General features: G+C 50.3%; 7 protein-coding genes across 7 annotated transcripts; all 7 read right to left on the reverse strand.

Annotated features, from left to right (window-relative positions):
- Nucleotides 1-423: 423 nt before the first annotated feature.
- On the reverse strand, nt 424-1,407 carry TEOVI_000653700 (RNA-binding protein; the record flags this gene model as incomplete). Its single annotated transcript, XM_067220308.1, has 1 exon — nt 424-1,407. The coding sequence occupies one exon, from the start codon at nt 1,405-1,407 to the stop codon at nt 424-426; it is 984 nt and encodes a 327-aa protein (XP_067076409.1).
- Nucleotides 1,408-2,223: 816 nt separating this feature from the next.
- Nucleotides 2,224-9,198, reverse strand: TEOVI_000653800 (uncharacterized protein; the record flags this gene model as incomplete). Its single annotated transcript, XM_067220309.1, has 1 exon — nt 2,224-9,198. The coding sequence occupies one exon, from the start codon at nt 9,196-9,198 to the stop codon at nt 2,224-2,226; it is 6,975 nt and encodes a 2,324-aa protein (XP_067076410.1).
- Nucleotides 9,199-9,524: 326 nt separating this feature from the next.
- TEOVI_000653900 (tRNA nucleotidyltransferase, putative) lies at nt 9,525-11,105 on the reverse strand (the record flags this gene model as incomplete). Its single annotated transcript, XM_067220310.1, has 1 exon — nt 9,525-11,105. The coding sequence occupies one exon, from the start codon at nt 11,103-11,105 to the stop codon at nt 9,525-9,527; it is 1,581 nt and encodes a 526-aa protein (XP_067076411.1).
- Nucleotides 11,106-11,292: 187 nt separating this feature from the next.
- On the reverse strand, nt 11,293-11,835 carry TEOVI_000654000 (Leucine Rich repeat, putative; the record flags this gene model as incomplete). The annotated part of the gene is made up of 1 exon (XM_067220311.1): nt 11,293-11,835. The coding sequence occupies one exon, from the start codon at nt 11,833-11,835 to the stop codon at nt 11,293-11,295; it is 543 nt and encodes a 180-aa protein (XP_067076412.1).
- A 407-nt stretch (nt 11,836-12,242) lies between these two features.
- On the reverse strand, nt 12,243-12,503 carry TEOVI_000654100 (uncharacterized protein; the record flags this gene model as incomplete). The annotated part of the gene is made up of 1 exon (XM_067220312.1): nt 12,243-12,503. The coding sequence occupies one exon, from the start codon at nt 12,501-12,503 to the stop codon at nt 12,243-12,245; it is 261 nt and encodes an 86-aa protein (XP_067076413.1).
- Nucleotides 12,504-13,185: 682 nt separating this feature from the next.
- On the reverse strand, nt 13,186-16,347 carry TEOVI_000654200 (uncharacterized protein; the record flags this gene model as incomplete). Its single annotated transcript, XM_067220313.1, has 1 exon — nt 13,186-16,347. The coding sequence occupies one exon, from the start codon at nt 16,345-16,347 to the stop codon at nt 13,186-13,188; it is 3,162 nt and encodes a 1,053-aa protein (XP_067076414.1).
- Nucleotides 16,348-16,602: 255 nt separating this feature from the next.
- On the reverse strand, nt 16,603-17,733 carry TEOVI_000654300 (actin A; the record flags this gene model as incomplete). Its single annotated transcript, XM_067220314.1, has 1 exon — nt 16,603-17,733. The coding sequence occupies one exon, from the start codon at nt 17,731-17,733 to the stop codon at nt 16,603-16,605; it is 1,131 nt and encodes a 376-aa protein (XP_067076415.1).
- Between the last annotated feature and the right edge of the window lie 416 nt (nt 17,734-18,149).

Genomic DNA, 18,149 nt, shown 5'->3' on the forward strand with positions numbered 1-18,149 from the left:
CGAGTCGCTTCCTTTGATTATAAGAGTAAATCTACCGCTCTTTCATATATCTCACAGCATCTTTTTTACTTCATCTCTCCTGACTCACTTTTAACCATATTTTTTTTATTTTTTTCTCGCACTTATTTTTTTGTTTTCTCACATTTTTAAATTTGGGATTCTTCTCTCACTTAATCTTATATAAGTCTTCATTAATTCATTACTCTGTTCCGTCCTCCTTTTCTCCCTCGATAGACTTTGTTTTCTGTTGGTCTCTATTTCTCCCGTCCCCTTGTATCACATTTCATTTTCTTCTCTCTGCCTTCACTTCTCGTTCTTCCCTTACTGTTTTACCCTCCATCAGATTCTTTTATATTCGTACACTCGCTCACTTCCGTCTACTTCCGCTTTACACCAGTCTCGCTCGTACGTACATTGGTAAGTTTAACTCCACTGCTGTGTAATGCCAGGATACACGTTTCCTTGCATTTGCTGTTGTTGGGGCGGCGGCGGCGGCTGTTGCTGCGGCTGCTGCTGCTGCTGCTGCTGTGGGGGCTGAGGCGGTTGTGGCTGCGGGGGCTGTGGCACGCCGTCCTCGTTCACCACTAACGATATGGCGGGGTTGCTCGTCTTGATGTTATCCATCCGCGAGAACTGAATATCAAGAGTAAAGGTCACCGTCTCACCGATGGTCACCGGTTGGCCTTGCAGGATGTTCTTTACGTTCTCCGCAGTCGCCTTACTGTCAAACTGCACCAACGCCTGCACGCGGTTGTGGTTACGCTGGCTGGACTCGTTCTTGGGTAGGACGACAATTTTCTGCACGGCACCATAGTTGCAGAAGATCTGATAAACAATCATGGGGGTGATAGACGTGGCAGCAGAGACATCGTATTGGGTATTGAACATAGACACCAGCAGCGTTTTGCTTGTGTGCTGCGTGGCGGTGAGCTCCTGGTGATTGCTGTACCGAATGTATACACGGCGGCCGTCAATCTCAGCGTACCCGGCCTCTCGGAAAAAATCTACCAGTTGCTGAGCGCTCTTGGTGGATTCCATCTCTACGAGCGCCTGGTTCATCTGCCGAAGCATCACAATGTGCTTGATATTTCCAAAATTCTGCACAAGGTTTTGTATGCTCAACTGAGTCACGTTGGGCGTTATATTACGCATATGAATGACACGGCTCACCTCCCCTATTTCGTTATTGCGAGTCCGCGGCGGGCGTTGCACCATCTGACGACCGATCTGTAGCTGCTGTGGTTGCTTTTGAGCGTCAAAACCACCCCTGCCTTGGCCAGGGTTACCGTAGTTCTGCATCATTCCAGGGTTCCCATGCTGGGACACCTGAGGCGGCATCATGTTCTGATAGGGCATCATATTAGGAGCGCCGTACAGACTGTTTTGAGTAAAAGGTTGGCTGTACATTTGACCCCCTTTAAATCCTTATGAAACACAACTGCTAACCTGTTGAAAATAATTGTAACGATGGAGAACAAGAGCAGGGTGATCAAAAGACCAACACAATGGCACAATGTTTGCAGTCAGGGAACGGGTCAGGAAGCAAAAGTTCAGCACCCCTTTTCCCTTCACGCTGTTCGGTGCTACGGGACCTTGTGATGATATATGTGAGAAACAAGTTGCCAAACCCCGATTGCTCTGTACATCAGGGTCAATGGTTGCCGCCTTGTCAAAGCTTAATACGACAATACCCCCATGACTGAAAGAGTTAATAAACAAGGTAAGAAAACAAATAAGAAGTGTCATATTGTCATAATTTCTTCTGCTAATTTTTACACACTCTTTATAACCCCTTCCCTGCCCACGACTCGTGACGTTCACCTCATCCTCCAACAGGACTGCTACGGCAGTGCAAGGTCCAGGATGAATGAAAATGAGCCGAGTAACAAAAGAGAAGGAAAAAACGAGAAGGAAACCAACAAAGTGAAAAACAAGTTGGAAGGGAGCATAGCGCTTGTTCGGCAAACCAACAACGTTCAGATGCCCCTCCTGGACGAATAAAGGGAGTGGGGAGTGAAAGGCTTCAGCAAGAGAGCCCTCTCCAGTCCCCCATATTTTCCATCAAAAATGGAAAACAACAAAATATGTGTAACAACGGTAAACACAAACGTTAGCGTCAAAGTAGTGGTCGTCGCTTAACTGTAAAAACAAGTATGTATGGACGCACGCACGCAAGCACACGTTTTAGATGCAGTGTAGTATACTCTATTTATCTATGGTTATCTATGAAAGAGCTTTTTGAAGCTCCGCCAGGCGCTTCGACGTGTGTAGGGCCAGGGTATCAAGCCGCTCGCGCTCCCTGCGAGAGTAACGGGCATTTGCGCCGCCAGCTTTCAACATATGCCCTGAGGAAGCTGGCGCGGGACCCGTCCCAAGCCAGGGGGGTCGGTTGGTGGGAGTGATCGTTCGCTTGGCAGACGCAGTGCGGCGATTTGGTGTCTTCTTGGCCGCAGTTACTGCAGCGTACATGTTGAACCTCTCTGGAACGGGTTTGTTGGTTGGTCGCCCACTTGCGATCCCCACACGTCTCTTGGCTGGACTAACGGACTTTGATTTTGGTTTTTCTGAGGGTCGAGAGGGCGCCGAGCCGTACAACTGTGACAAGTCGGCCACTACGCTAGGGACCGTAGAACTTTTCCTCGGTTGGCACTGAAGGAGGCAAGAATCTAATGCCAGTAAGGGTGTAGCCACAGTGTGAGAAACTGCACCGGCCCTCTTGTGCTCATGCCACGTCGGCACGTCTGAAGGGTACACCTCGCGGGTCGGCACCACGGTTACGACCGAAACGGGGGACCCGGAGACGGCCAGTGGCGACGCACTGGGCGCTAGATCACTTCCTGCTTGCGCGTCGAATGTGTATTCAGCGGTCTGTTGATATTGCTTTTGTGGACTTGGCCGCGTCACCAGTGATCCCCTCTGTTGGCCCGAGCCCAACCACTCAGCCTCTGTAGTGGTTTCGTTCGTGAATCGGAACCGCGTAGGGGAAGGCGACCCCGATGTCGTTCCATTTACCTCATCAGTTATGTAGCCCTCGGCAGTTGACGAAGCATTCGTACACACACTTGGCTGCTCTCGACAGGCTGGTTGCTCGTCATTCCGCTGCGTACTTTCTATTCTCCAGAAGGATGGCGCGTTCAAGGTAATCAGCTGCTGCTCAAGAGCCGCCGTTCGGCTTCGCGCTACATCTAGCATTGCAGATCCCTCAACAGCGGACGCGTGGGCAAACTGCAGCGATGACTGCTTCTGAAGTAGAGTGCGCGACTGTTGGATAGCTCGCTCCATATCCTCAGCAGTGGTGTTTGCACGGAGCAACTCAGCGTTCATTTGATTCAGACTGGAAAAGGTAAGGTCCATAGTCTGCGTTGAAGGGATGCCACGTGACACTGGATATGTGCTGGGTGATACTGTGCCAATCGGCGCCGGAAACGATCTGGCCACAGAATCCTCATTTTCCTTTGCACCGGAGCTTGGGTCGGTTTGAATAATTGCGGGACTCTCCACCGCTCGTTTCTCTTGCGCAGAAACAGTATCGCTCTGCAGCGGCAAGGTAACCACTGGTGGTGGTGCAGGTTGCAATGGCATCGTATCATTCTCTACCTTCACGGGTTGCCCTACACACATAGCGGTGTAGCGCGGTGCTTGCACAACAGGTGCAGCAGCAGCAAGGCGCTGTGCCCGTGAATGGATGTCCAAAAGCTCCTGGTTCATTTCTAGGAGGCGATCCTTTTGCTGAATTGTATGGCGAAGAAGCTGGGCTTGCTCGATTGCGCTCAGCCCCACCTGCGATCGTTCATCTGACGCAACCTCAGCCCTTGGGTAAGATGAGAACTCTTGAGGTTTAGACCGAACCGCTTCCATTAGAGCTTGGAAGTTGGTTGCCTGTATTTCTTCGTGTTTGACGAGCATCTCTCTCACGACATCTAAGATTTCGTTGTCGCGCTTAACTTCTGTACTTGGCATCCCCACTGGGACACACATTGCCCCGCCCGCTGTCGTAGATGGCGCTTGCCCAAGTGAGGAAGCGGGAGCTGACGGATGCATTGGTGCCGGAGCAGGAACACATTCCGGGACCGCCATATTTGCGGTGACCGTCACAGGTACAGGGACCAATACCGCACCAGCGGAAGTTCCTAGGGCACCGGGGCCTCTCATCTTGATCTCGTCCACATAGCGGTTAAATGCGACCGCCTCTGATGGTGTGAGTATCGCCTGTTTCGAAACAGAAGTTGGCAATGGCGCCGGTGACGGAGCGACATCGCCAGTTCCCACAGGAGTAGTGCCTGCCAATCCCACCATCACCTCTTTTCCAGGTAAAGCGTTCGCTGAATCTGCAACGTTGTGAAGCGGAGGTGGCACCCCTGAAGAAGGAGCCGCCACCGTAGGGCCCTGGGTGGGTAGCTCCATGATCTGGCCGGTGGTAACTGCGCTTACTTTGGGCCCTTCAGCTGATTCAGTAGCAAAGAGAGTCGTTTCGGGGACCAACATTTCATCATCCATAATGCGCTTATCCTCGTGTTCCTGCGTGCAAGATGACACAACGCACTGTACCCGCTTTCCATTCACTACAGAGGGTGAAGGAGACGCCGACACGGCCGTGGGTACGTGAAGAGTTAGGAGCGAAGGTGGTCTGACAAACACGTCGCTCGGCGGCACAGGCGGTGGCAACAAAGATTGTGGAGCCGCGAGGGAAGCTGAAGGTGCGCTGAACTGCGGCAGTCCGGCAAGACGTCTGGAGCTGCCAACATTGTCCAATGTTTGATCACACGCCGTGTTTATTTTCCCTAATGCAAATAAGGTCACATGGGGAACACGGGGTTTAGATCGAAGCGACAAGAGCTGTGGTAGCGCCCTAATCCGTGCATCTTCAAGATCCAAACGTCTTCCTGCAGTCTGTTTCGGGAAAGAGTCAGCCATACTTGATGGCAAGGGTGGCGGTTCAAGCGTACTTTCGAATTTCAGTAATCGAATGGCCCGGCCCCCTTCGTCTGCCGAAGGATTTAATGGATACACTAATCGTTTCCGCGGTAACACTGCGTGATAAACCGAGGGTGACACGCCGCGTGATCCACAAATATCACATGTCCTGTGTTTGGCACAGCGGTATCGCTGTCCAGAATGTCTTTTGCACCGATGATGTGAGTGACGAGTATTCAGTATGCTCCGTTCGTCAACGTCCACGTGCCGTGCCGACGGCTCAGTCGTCAGTGTCGTGTATGAAGTATTGCTCTCCGCTAAAGTGTTCAGGTCCTGTCTCACGGCTCTACTGGAGGGGCGACTGCCTGCATCCACGTTAGCCGCACCATCGGCCTCCCACCACGCAACGTAATCCGGGGTAAACAACGCCGGAACCGTAGACCGCACAGGAGCGGCAGCATACAACTGTGAAGATGAAGGCTTTACTTCAACTCGCGTCTGCCGCGACAGTGAGGAAGCGGTAGATAAATCCGTTATCAAACGCTCTTCATTCTGTAGTGTCAGTTTCTGGGGTGTTAGGGGCTCTGCACTTGCTGCTGGTAAGGCGGGCTGGGACACGGAAGCAGGCGAACGAATAGCTGCGGGGGCATCTGACAAAGATTCCTTTGAAGGGGGCCCCTGCAGCACGGGTTCAGTTGTCTTTGACGGCATCAATGCGTGCACACGTACGGGTGGTGAGATGGTGCAAAGTTGCTGAAAGAGAGCGGCGCCAAGCTGGGGAGAAAGTTCGTCTGCAGGTTCCGAACCACTATCGCAACAACTGAAGATCCGCTTGCGGGTATGTTCAACACACTCCGTGTGCGCCTCCACGGTGCGTTCGAGTGGCCATACTGCATCCACCCAATCGGTATTCACTAAACGCCGACGAGACTCCAGGTCGTGACTTCCCGGCCAGTCGGGTACATCGGCACCACCACCCCTCGACCAGATAAAGTAGTCTGTCCCCTTCATGTTGCCAGAACGGGCGGTTGCCACCTCGTACCTCCCAAGTGGTTCCAGGGGTCGCTGACAATGAGGGCCCTCACCGTCAGATTGCTGTATTTTGGTCAAAGAGTCCACCACACCGTGTTGATACCGACTAAGTGATGCAACCGTTGTGCTTCTGACGCCAGACAACTCCAACATCTCCAACAAGAGGGTGGCCAGTCCACAGTTACGAGTGCAGGTTTCCACTGACTTCTTAGCCACGTCCACGCACCGCCACTGCAGTGCTTCTACAGGCAGTGACGTCCCCTTAAGACCGTTAATAATGTGTAACAATTCTTTGCAAGCATGGACGACTGAACTAGCGTCCTCAAGATCCTGCAAAAGTTCAGTAACTTTGTCCTCCGATTGGTACGAAAAACTGACGAGGCCTAATAGGCGGAAACACAGAACAAATGTGCGAGACACAACTGATCCGCCGGAAGATGCCTGCATGAAGCCTGACCCTGCGTCATGTTGCGCCGCGTTGGCGGAGACCAAGCAGGCAGCGACATCCCCTACTTTGTACGGTGACCATACCTCAACGGCGGCCCACAATTTCTCGAGCTTCAACAACAGAATTCGCAATCTCTCGCGACAGGTTCCCACAGATACATCTCGGAGCGGGTCCTTTACTTCGTCGAGGAGAAGAGCAGCCATCACGCTTGCAGAGTAATTATTTTGCGCTGCTATTACACGGTCTGTCATTGCGTGCAGCACAGCAGCGATTATGAGCGCCCGCAGCTCGCCGCTGAGAACATCCCCCATACACTGCCATAGACTCGTGTTGAAATTGTCGTCGTTTACTGAGCCATTGCACAGCACCTGCATAATATGTGAAGGCGTGGTGCCTGACAGTATCCGTCTGAAAAGCTCTGCTTCTGTTAGGGACACTGAAGCTGCACAATCCGCAAGCAGAGATGTGTTGTCATTGAGTGATCCAAGCTCCACCATCTGCTGCGCCATGGGAAGCGCGAACACCTGCACGAACGTGAACATGGCGTGGTAACGTCGCGCCGAGAGCATAGCCAGTAATGCAGCGGCGCAGGGGGGTGTTTGCTGAGTGTCGGGTGCAGAAACACAGAGAAGGTCTGCAGAAAGCGCAAGTGTATAATCGAACAGTTCCGACTCATTTGTGACTGACGGCGAGACCAACACAGCGGTGCTTGCGGTCCGGCTCGTGCAGCACCGTAGCTGACCAACCTCGTTGATGTCCACAAAAACTTCCACGTCCAAACACGAGGCGAGAAGAACGACCCCAAGCGCGTGTATAATGTGAGAAGTGTTTGCTCTCGCGGAGACAACATGCGTTCCGTCAGACATGATAGTCACTGAAACCATTCGTCGCACACATTCCTCAGCGAGTGGAAGTGCGATGCGCTCCGCCAAATTATCCAGTACAAAGAGTACCTCATCGTCAAGCTTCCTCGCGAAACTCTTCCAGGTTAACTTCAGCTCATCGGATACGACACTCAAAAGCCTTTCCGTTGCTCGTTCCTTCTCTTCCTCCGTACCCTGGCATTGTGCATAGCAATCCAGAAGACTGATGAAAAAGTGGTCGGTATAAACCACCGTGTTGTCACGACCGCGCTTCGCCAACATCTTCTGAACAAGCAACGCAACGTTCCACAGCAACCTCCAGTCCTCCACCTCCTGGGGTGGAGCTGCGGCCAAAATCCCCTGAAACACACGCTGAACCAAAAACGCTTCACTCTGCGTGGAACCTGCGCACTGCAGCATTGGAAGCAACTTTTGAAACACTGCCTGCAGGACACCTATCTCATCTTCCTCCGCAAGTTCGTCAATGAACTGAAGGCAACGAGCAAGTGAAACAGCGCGTCGCTCAGGCCCTCCTTCACCACTGGAAAGAAAACTAAAAACGTCACGCGGTATGTCCTCACCCACGGAAAGACCCGTAACCCTCAGTCCCACGCTTAGAATGCCATTAGTGCACACGAATTCGCTGTTTGAGACCTGAAGGAGATGTGTTGCGCACGCAAATCCTTCGCTGTAGAGGGAAGTATCACCACGCAATTTCGAAGGGAGGCAGAACGGCACTGTGTTATTGGTTCGATTATCATCTGCAAATACAGCAAAAGCACCACCAAACATTTCGGAAGCGTACAGTCGGTAATCCTGGGAAAGCAAAACAACTAAGTCAACGCTGCCACTTTCTTGCCCTGTTGGGTGTGGTAAACTTAACCACATCACGCCACGCGGAATGCCAGAAATGCTAAGCCTTGTGCAGCTGGCCATCATATCCATATTCAGCGGGGAGCGCCGCAGGTGTGTGACGTAGCTGTGGCCACCAACGGAAACAAAAGCAGCGTAACGTAGCTGCTGCTTGTCAACATATAATTGGCAGCGTGGATGGGCGTAATCACTGACTTCGCCCTCTGGCACACGGAAGATCTGACTCTGGTAACGCGTGTGAAGTGTTTCATCACGATCGTTCAGGGAAAAAATGATTTCCTGCATTGTAACACAAAATGGTGCAGCTGCAGACCGCGGCGGACCTCCGCCATGCACAGTTTTTTTATTGCTGCTGTCACCGTCCATATACGTCTGATCGAACACCGAAAGCGCCAATTCAACTGTCGGCGCTGACACAGCGCTCGTCACGCTCGCGGGGGACCCAACGGAACACCTCGCGACCGATACCACACGCTCGCTTTGAATGCATATGCAGTTGGGTATACCGAATGCTTCTTCCAACCTGAAGCGCCGCCATAGTTTTCCTTCAAGGGACCCAATTATCACATGCATATCACCCATGGGGGCGGCCAGCAGCGCAACAACCACAAGACCAGATGTCGTCTGCTTGAGACACGATCGATGGATATGAAGTTGTGAGGTAAATCTTTTACCTTTATCATCAGCCGGTAGCAAAGGCGCGACAATAGTCTCGAAGTCTTCGCTATAATCCTTAGGAGAACCGACAAGGTGTGTCGGCTTTGGCACACTGTGTTCCATCATTGCGAGTCCAAGTTGCCGTCCCTTGTCGTGATGGAAAAACACAATCGTGTAGAGGCTGTCACATGCCGCGTCCACAACACGAGTGACGTACTTTCCTGCACCGTGTAAAGCCACGACCCCCTTTTTCTCGCGCCAAAAGCGCAGCTCGGCAACTTTTTCATCGAGAAACAGGACGTAAAGCTCCTCCCCTTGCTTTCTGAAACAGTCGATGATTCGTGTGCGGCCCGGCTTTTTTCCAGTGCCCATGCACATGGCTGCGGAGGGTGAGAGCGCTACCACATTCATTTTCGTTTCTTCCAAAGGAAGAAGAGTAACGAACCAAAGTAAGTACGATGGGTGTCGACTTCGTTTTAAAAATAAATAAATAAAATCCAGATGAAAGCCTTGCACCGGTTGTGTGCACTTCTACGTGTGAATGGGAGAAGAGTCTGGCAGAAAGAAATGGGGAAAAAGCAAATGTAGGCGCATGTATACGTTAAGAACGGAACGACAAAATTAAAAGGGTGACCAATGATAACTGCGGATTACACGATTACTTCACTTTCGTGTTTGCCACCCAACCCACTATTTAACACACACACACACACACACACACACGAAGCTGCAAGAGGTTAGGAGGAACCTCCCTGTCTTAACCAATGAATCATATCATCCTTCGAAGCCTGAGGATGCAACATGAGGTACTGACGCAGGGCGAGAAGCGCAGGCCCTATTTGCGGTGGTTCAAGTGGAACCAGTTTTGCCAGTTCGTTTCCCCTCAGAGGCAGCGGCCGTGAGAAGGCGTCAAGGAGTCCGGGTACCTGCTCTAGAGCCAACAGCAGGCGGTCAACAACACACCCCGAACCCTCAACGTCACCGCCGGCCAGTAGATCACAACGATGCTCAACAAGGATAAAGGCTGCAAAGACTATGTTAAATGCTGATGGAATTGTCTTCTTGTCATTAAGGTCGTTTAATCCCTTAAATATCGCGAGCTTCGCTGCCGTTGTAACTTCGCCGTCGGAAATTTCACATACATTCAGTCCCTCCCTCTTTAGGGTGTTATAACACTCTATCATCCGCCGAACGGTGTTGTAGGACGACACTGGCAGTTTCAATCCGTTTACACATAAAGCGTACAGGCGGTCCTCAATCTGGCTTTGAGAAACTCCCCGATAAAAGCCCAAACAGCTAATGAAAATCATTGCAATCAGCTTGTCCGGTGAATCTGGTGAAAGTTGCACTTTCGAACCACTCCTTGAGAAAAGGGGGGCCAATGTTCGGTTCAATGACAAGAGGCACTCAAGGCCAGTAGAGCCCGCCTCACCGTTGTAGGCCAGGTGTTCCGTTCGCTCCACCTCGGCAGTAATACATCCCTTTTTACTGCTTTTGAGATGGAGCTCCACTAAAATGACCTCCCGAAGGAGGTTTAGTTCGTGAAGTGTTTCAATGCACTTCTCTGCGAATGGTCCTGAAAGCATTTTCACCAACTCTTTCCCCACACGTTCCCTTGAAACCTTCAAGGTCACCTTTTTCAACAACTCTTTGTCTACACAACGAAAAATTGACTCATCCAACACAAACCCCAACTCACCTAACTGACCGACGAATCGAACGCCGCGGAGCAATCGCAGGGGATCATCAGTGAGTGTTTCCTTCGGGTCCAATGGGCAGCGAAGAATGCGGCGGTCCAAATCCTCCAACCCTGTAGTGTAGTCCTCCACTTCCTTAGTATGGAGATTATAGAAGAGCGCATTGACGGTGTAATCACGCCGTAAGGCATCCTCTACTGTGGTAGCTGGTCGGACAACCGGAATGCGTGAATCCGACCTGGTGTACTCATCGTGCCTAAGTGCGCAGAACTCTATTGGGGTATCATACACACACACTGTTGCTGTTTCAATGTGCTTCGATAGTTCGGGGTTCACACGAATCACGCTGACTGTTCGTGCTGTCATCCCAAGCGCTTCCTGGTGGGAGGCGACTTCACGCGCGAAGAGTTCACCAGAGACGTGTCTTGTGGTAGCTGATTCAATAGCGATGTCGATATCTTGCGAGTGCAATCCGAGTAGGGAATCACGCACCCAGCCACCAGCAACGCGCAGAGTGGCGTTTATGTTTCTCTCTTCATTGACACGAAGTAGAAAATCAAATATTTTCTCGTGTGCCACTGCAACAGGTTTGCTCAATCTAACCTTCTTTGGTAGCAACATCACTGAAAAAAATAAAAGAAGAAACAAAGAGGAATGATTTGCACGAGAGTGGAAAGCAGCAAAGAGGAAATCCCTGAGGGACCGTCAAAAAAAGCCAAACCCACGTCATTCCACCTTCTGGGAGAAAAAACGTTGAATTTCGCAGCACCATTCATTCGGTGAGTGAAGTCACATACATGGGTGTCCTCTAACTTTCTTGCAGGCTCGCTGCCCTCAGTTTCTCCAACGCTTCGGCGTTCGCTTGAGCAAGGTCACGAAGCTTTACTCGCCACTTTACATCAATCTTTGTGTTATCAATAACCAAGGAACACACTCTAGGGTTATCCTCTAAAAGAGCATAAAGACTAACCGCAGCACCTTCGCTGATGTAATTGTCAGAAACATTGAGACGCTCGAGCGTCGGGTGTTTCACCAGTGTAATGCATAAAGCCCGAATGGCATTGTTACGAAGGCCATTTTCGGCAAGGTTGAGCTCCTTCAGATTTTGGCACCGCTCCACAACAGCGAACAGAGGAAGAGCCCCCTTGTCCCCCAGGTAGTTGGAGCTAACATCAATACTCTCAATTACCGTGCACGCAGTGTACTGGGAGAGGATATCAAGCATACCACTGTTCGGGCTTATACGGGATTCCACACATGCCTTTACGTATACATCCCGCGGTGGAACCGGCCTCGGTCGGATGATCTTGCTACCTGTTTTCCTTAATGGCCTCGCGCTGCGGGGAGGCATTCGCTCCTTAACCCTCACTGCCCCTCACGGTTGCGAAAGCACCCGCTCTTTGGGTGCAAATAGGAAATAAACAAAATTAAAGCAAAGCAAAGGCGATGAAGCAACGTCGCGGAGATATGCAACACGAAAGCACATGAACACGTATGCACAAGCCTGAATGGGGTGCCACTGTCACCTTTCACTACAGGAAGAAAAATGATGCCCCGGGGGGGGGGCATATGACCCTCAACCTCGTACTACGCTAGTTTCCAAGAGGGAGCAAGTATTTCCCAAACAAACGATACTTCACAAAGAAACAAAAAAACCTACTGAATATGCGATTTGCCCTTCCCTTGGAATATACTGGTCGCTACGCCCATATCGTCTTCTGTCCCTGAACTACGGAGCCGCACTGCTGTCCATACATCTTAGTACCTCCACCACAGGAACGGGGAATTGTCCTTCGACAATGTTCCCTTGCTATTCACGCACGGGTAGACGCGGTTCATTCCAGTCACCAGGGAGTACGAAGCGAAGACGCATCCAACAGCCGAAAATGCACAAAGGGCGTAAAAGCCCTTAAGCGTATTTGCCATCGTACGCTGGCCGCGGGCGAAAGTAGTTTGCTCATGACCCAATGGCTCCTTAATGAGTTGGTGGCCAAGACGGGAGTACGACCGACGAAGCATTCTTCACTTTATCGTAGAAGGTGCAATAGTATGCCAATGTATATGCGCGTCTCCTACGTGCAATCACTATGGGGAAAAACCTAGCAGTTGTAATGTAAGTGCACAAATCTGCGAGTTTCGTTGACAAATAAAAAGAATGGGGGAAACCAAGCGAGCTAAACATGTACACAACGACTTGGGATAGAAGGCGGTAACGCATTGCAAACATATATCATTTGTTTTCGTTTTACCTAATTCACACCTCTTTTCACGTACTTACACTTATTTATATGATTATGCCTCCTGAAAATTTACTGGGGGTTCGGTACAGGGCACGTTACACTTACTTTGCCTCGTACAACAAACATGAGAAGAGGTGAAGTGATTCAATTGGTGTGGGTAAAAAACGGTATCGGTCAGCGCATAAGTGCGCGTGTACACATGTATATAATTCTCTTATTTTTATATAAGGGTTCAAAAGAATCTGTGCGCCACAACCGTGGGCATTCCACAGTCGCCTAAAACAAACAAACAGAACCACAGCATTACACCACGCCATACAGCCTGGCTTGTGTTGGCATACTGTTGCACATGCGACGCCATCCTCTCCAGGCTCTCCGTTTTGGGCCAAGGCAAATAGAAAACGGGTCTCAAAATAAAAAAAAAGTGGTTTTAAAACATTATTTTTTCCTCTCCTCCTTCACTAAACCGCTGGATCTATCAAACCTTCTCGTTTTTCTCCCGCAACAACAGCCAGTTGATCTATAACCGTTGGCCAAAGAGTTATAGGGAGGCGTTTCTCTATCTTAAAGTAGCCTGATGGAGTCAACGCCTGATTCTTCAGTGCTTTGGCAAACCGCTCCTTCTCAGGAGTCCACAATGGATGGCGAGTTTCCACCGGCTTCGTCTCCAGTGGTTTAAGCTCCATTTGTTTCTGCGCCAAGATAAGAAACTCATCGTCATCCCCACCGAGTAAGTCAGCCCAGCTGGTCGGTTGTGCATTCTTCGCTGCCTCAGTTGCCGCACGCTCCTTGTTTGCAAGTGCCTCAGACCGGAGCTCGTTATAGCGCTGGAGGGCGTGCAGCTTGCTTTTTTTCGGGAGTGATTGATATTCTTCACGAATGAACTCTAGCAACGATCTCGTGTCCATCTCCTCCTTCGCCAGTGTTACATTGTCCCCTGAGTCAATGAGAATGGTCAGTAGCGTCGGGTAGAAAATATGACGGCCCGTCGTAAAATATTGAAAGGGCATGGTGGAAAGTATCTTTGACAGCAGTGACTTCCCCTTCCCCCAGGCAAAGATGTCCTGAATTTCTGGATCCTGTATGGAGAGGTAGCCTATCAAAAGTAAGCATTCGTGTAACGCGCCGCGCAGGTTATTTTGTTGGCGGTTTGTCACGGAAACCTTCCCGGACGTTGCACAACTAATGGCTTCCGTTCTGGCAAGCAGCGGCATTTGCTCTGCCGACACACCAAACTTCAATGCCTCCTCAAATGAGCCTCCAACAGCACCACGGGCAGGATTTTCTTCCTTAATCGCTTCCAAGCTGTCTGTGTGAGATTGTACGTATGTAAAGAACCCGTTAAGCATATGGAACAACTCAGTTCTTGTGAACGTGTTCGACGACTCCGTGGGTATGGTATTAGAACCAGAATGAGCGCCCGTCCGCTTGTTGGTGGGGGAATCGTGAAGTAGTTCCTGCAGTGTTTCCAGATTCCACCTAGCGAGGCAGTTTAAGGCATTAAATGCAACACAAACTACGGTAACCCGCCGAGCACTAAGCACTGGACTCAGCTCACTCAAGGAGCAGCCGTTGGGTGTTAATATATTCTGAAGAAGGGCAAAAAAAGAGGATGCTGCTTCTTGAACCAAAGCAATTGGGCACCCACCCTTTCTACGATTCAATATGCTTATTTTCGAGCTCAGAATCCGCGTCGCGCTATGTGCGACATCTAAGTCCTCTTCATCCGAGCACACTTTTACAACGGCGATGCAGTACTTTTCTATGTTGGTTGAGTCAAAACTGCTAAGCAACAGCTCTCTCACTGACGACAAACTGGTATCCGCTTGCACGGCTGACGTGACGCCTTCAAAACACAAGTGTAGTGCTTCGAGCATAGCGTCGAGCGGAACGGAACGTGACTGACGCTTCAAGCCCTTAATTTCCTCACTAATACACTGCAGGAGAGGGGCAAGATTACCCGAGCGAACAAAAGATACTATGTGCTTTCTCCCTTCATTTTTGTCTGCAAGAAAACGCAGAAGTGCCTCGTGTGCAAGCCGAAGAACAGACATGTTATTCGTCCGCCTCGATTCCAGTATTACGCCAATTATGTTTTCATACGCATTAAAATACCGCATGTATTCATGGTCAGTATCCCCGAGGTCCGGCGCCTCTAGAATTTCCCGCAGCGATTGCCGGACCTGAGTCACAGGGGCTGGCGAAATGCCTGAGCCTAACCGGGAAATAGTCAACTTCAACTTACTGCGGTTCAGGTCCTTTTGATCTATCAAGCTCTCCCTTTGATATTTATCGATAAAGCTCTTCCCCTGGCGCGTGATCATCGACAATACTTTCAAAAACTTTTGCTCCATTTCCTCTCCCTCCTCCCGTGGAATGGTGGGCATCAACTCGGCAATTGTGAGCTTGGTGTCGGGTTCACGCTCCTTGCGCTGCCTCGCTTCCTTGATTTTTTGCTCCTGCTCCTCCAGTTTTTGCCGCAATTTCGTAATCTTTTCTTCACGGAGTTGGGCACTTTGTTGTATGCGTTCCTCAGCCTTTCTGCTCCGGGCCTCGGCTTCAGCGGAGGCTGCCCTTTGACGCTGTTGAACCTTTTTTTCCCATTCCTCAGCACGTTGTCCCTTCATGTCCTTTTCTAGTTTCTTTTGCTCTTCAAGACGTCTTAGGTTCTCGCGTCTTTGCTGCTCTCTCTGTCGTTGCCGCTCCATACGTTCTTGGCCGAGGCTTCGTCTCCTCTCAGCAGCAGCGAGTATGGCTTCGTTTCGCTCCTGTGCCAATCGTTGGAGTTCCTCCCTTTTCTGCTCCTGGTTGTGTTCCACCTCTGACATTTTCCGATCAAGCAAAAGTACCTTCGCTTGGTGGCGCAACTCATTGTTGAGTCGCACCTCCTCAACACGAGAGATCCCTCGCCGCGCACGTTCCTTTGTCTGCTCCCTTGCCTCTTCAACGCGCCGGGCACCACTTTCGAGGCGTTCCATTGTGTCGATACGTAGCCGCTCCTCCGCCTGCCTGCGCCGCTCCTTTGCAAGTGCACCCCTCTCTTCAGCTGCCTCTAATTTCAGCTTCATCTCTTGAATTTTCTCTAACCGTTTTTCTTCCGCTATACGCTGCCGCTCCTCACTTCGAAGTGCTGACGCGTGTCTCGCCGCAAGAATCTCCTCGCGCTGCTGCTCCTCGTCGGCGATCGGCTTCGGTGAGATCTTCTTGTTCTTAACCAAACTTTGTTTCACAGCGCGTAGCCAGCCGCTAATTTCACGCTCTGGCTTCTCCTGTTCATCGGTGCCGGAACGCTCGGGTTTGGGACACTTCGCGTTTGATGTGTCAGCCTCAGCCTCCCGCTGCACCCTTTCGCATTTGGCAGCTTTGGCAACCTTCAATGCACGCAGCCCGTCCTCCACAACGTTGATAAAGTCATCCGCCGAAGATGGTGCATTTTTGTCCTTTAGACAGATGGTTACCTCGGAAAAAATGGTTCGCAGTTTCTCCAAAAGAACAGATGGTGCAGTAACTGTATTGGTGAACACAACGCGAGGCTGTGATTGGGTTGCAGCAACACTATTTATCATTCCCGACTTGGTATAGCCATTACCAGCACGTCCTCCGTTACTTCTTGCAGCTTTCATTGGTACCCTACCTCAAGCAAAAAAAAATATGGCAAATAACAGGAGTAGGATAAAACGAAGGTCAACATATGATGGCCAACGCAAAACAACAGCACATTTCAGGGATCAAAAAAGGAGGGAAATGAGGAAGTAACTGAAAAACTGGCACCCACGAACCTCTATATCAAACAAAAAAAATTACACAAAGATAATCAGAATAACAAATAAGCAAAAAGTAGGTAACCAAAGTGTCCTATGGTATACTAAATTTTTTTTTCAAAAGCATTTGCTGTGTACGATGCTGGGTCCCGACTCGTCGTATTCACTCTTCGTTATCCACATCGACTGGAAGGTTGTTAGTGATGAGAGGATGGAACCGCCAATCCACACGCTATACTTGCGCTCCGGTGGTGCCACAACCTTAGGCTTGATCGATGACGGTGCAAGATTGCTGATCTCCTTTCCAAGTCGCTCAGGTAGGTTCTTGAACATCGTGGTACCGCCAGAGAGCACAATGTTGCCGTAGAGATCACGACGCACGTCAATGTCACACTTGTTGATGGACTGAAAGGTCATCTCATGGAACCCAGGAGCCTCATCAAGTCCAATGAGAGCAGGCTTAAACAATGCCTCGGGACAGCGGAAACGCTGGTTCCCCACCTGCATAACATTGCCATCAGGAAGTTCGAACGGTTCTTCGCTGACAGATTTAGCACTGTTCGTCATCTCTTCGTCGAAGTCCAGTGCAACGTAGCATAATTGTTCCTTAATATTCCGCACGATTTCCTTCTCAGCGGAGGTGGTGAACGTCATACCAGTCTCCATTAGGATCTTCATGAGATATTCCGTCAGGTCACGACCAGCCATGTCCACACGACGGATGGCATGAGGAAGAGAATAACCCTCATATATGGGCACAGTATGTGTCACACCGTCACCAGCGTCGAGAACAATGCCAGTGGTACGGCCAGAAGAATACAGTGACAACACCGCCTGTATTCCGACGTACATGGCAGGTACACCAAATGTTTCAAACATAATCTGCGTCATTTTCTCACGGTTTTGCTTGGGGTTCATAGGCGCCTCAGTCAGTAGCACGTTGTGTGACTCAGGGTTGACGCGCAACTCGTTATAGAAGGTATGGTGCCAAACCTTTTCCATGTCATCCCAATTGGTCACAATTCCGTGCTCAATGGGGTACTTCAGCGCAAGCACACCACGTTTCGCCTGAGCTTCATCACCAACAAACAGTTTCTTGTTTGCACTTCCCATCATCGCTTGCTCATTTTTGGGGCGGCCGACGATGGATGGAAATACGTGGCGAGGAGCATCATCTCCGGAGAAACCCGACTTCACCATACCCGAGCCATTGTCACAAACTATAGCAGTTTGTTCCTCGTCCGACATTATTTTATGGCAGTAACGAGACCTTACGTAAAGCAAAACTAAATAAGAGCGGAGACTGCAATGCAGAGTAAAAAAAAAAACATGAATTTCAGAAGACCTTGCTGTGCAATGCTGCATAGATAACAAACGCATCAAACACAACTGGTGGCACTATTTCAATCATGTCGACACACCAAGGCGAGAAAATTTGAGTTAAACAAGATGCCTACAACCCTATATTTATTATCTTCAAGTGATCTTCTCTCCTCTTGTGCGCTGTACGTAAATGTGTTGCAAATAAGGCATAGGGCTGAGTACAGGCACCACGCGCGAGGAAAATCATAAGCACTAGCCGTGTCAACTCACAGCAACTACAGAACAAATTTGGCCACACAACCCGGTGTTAAAAGCATTTGCTGTGTACGATGCTGGGTCCC

Source organism: Trypanosoma equiperdum (assembly GCF_001457755.1).
Source record: "Trypanosoma equiperdum strain OVI genome assembly, contig: ctg_1110, whole genome shotgun sequence".
Lineage (NCBI taxonomy): Eukaryota > Euglenozoa > Kinetoplastea > Trypanosomatida > Trypanosomatidae > Trypanosoma > Trypanosoma equiperdum.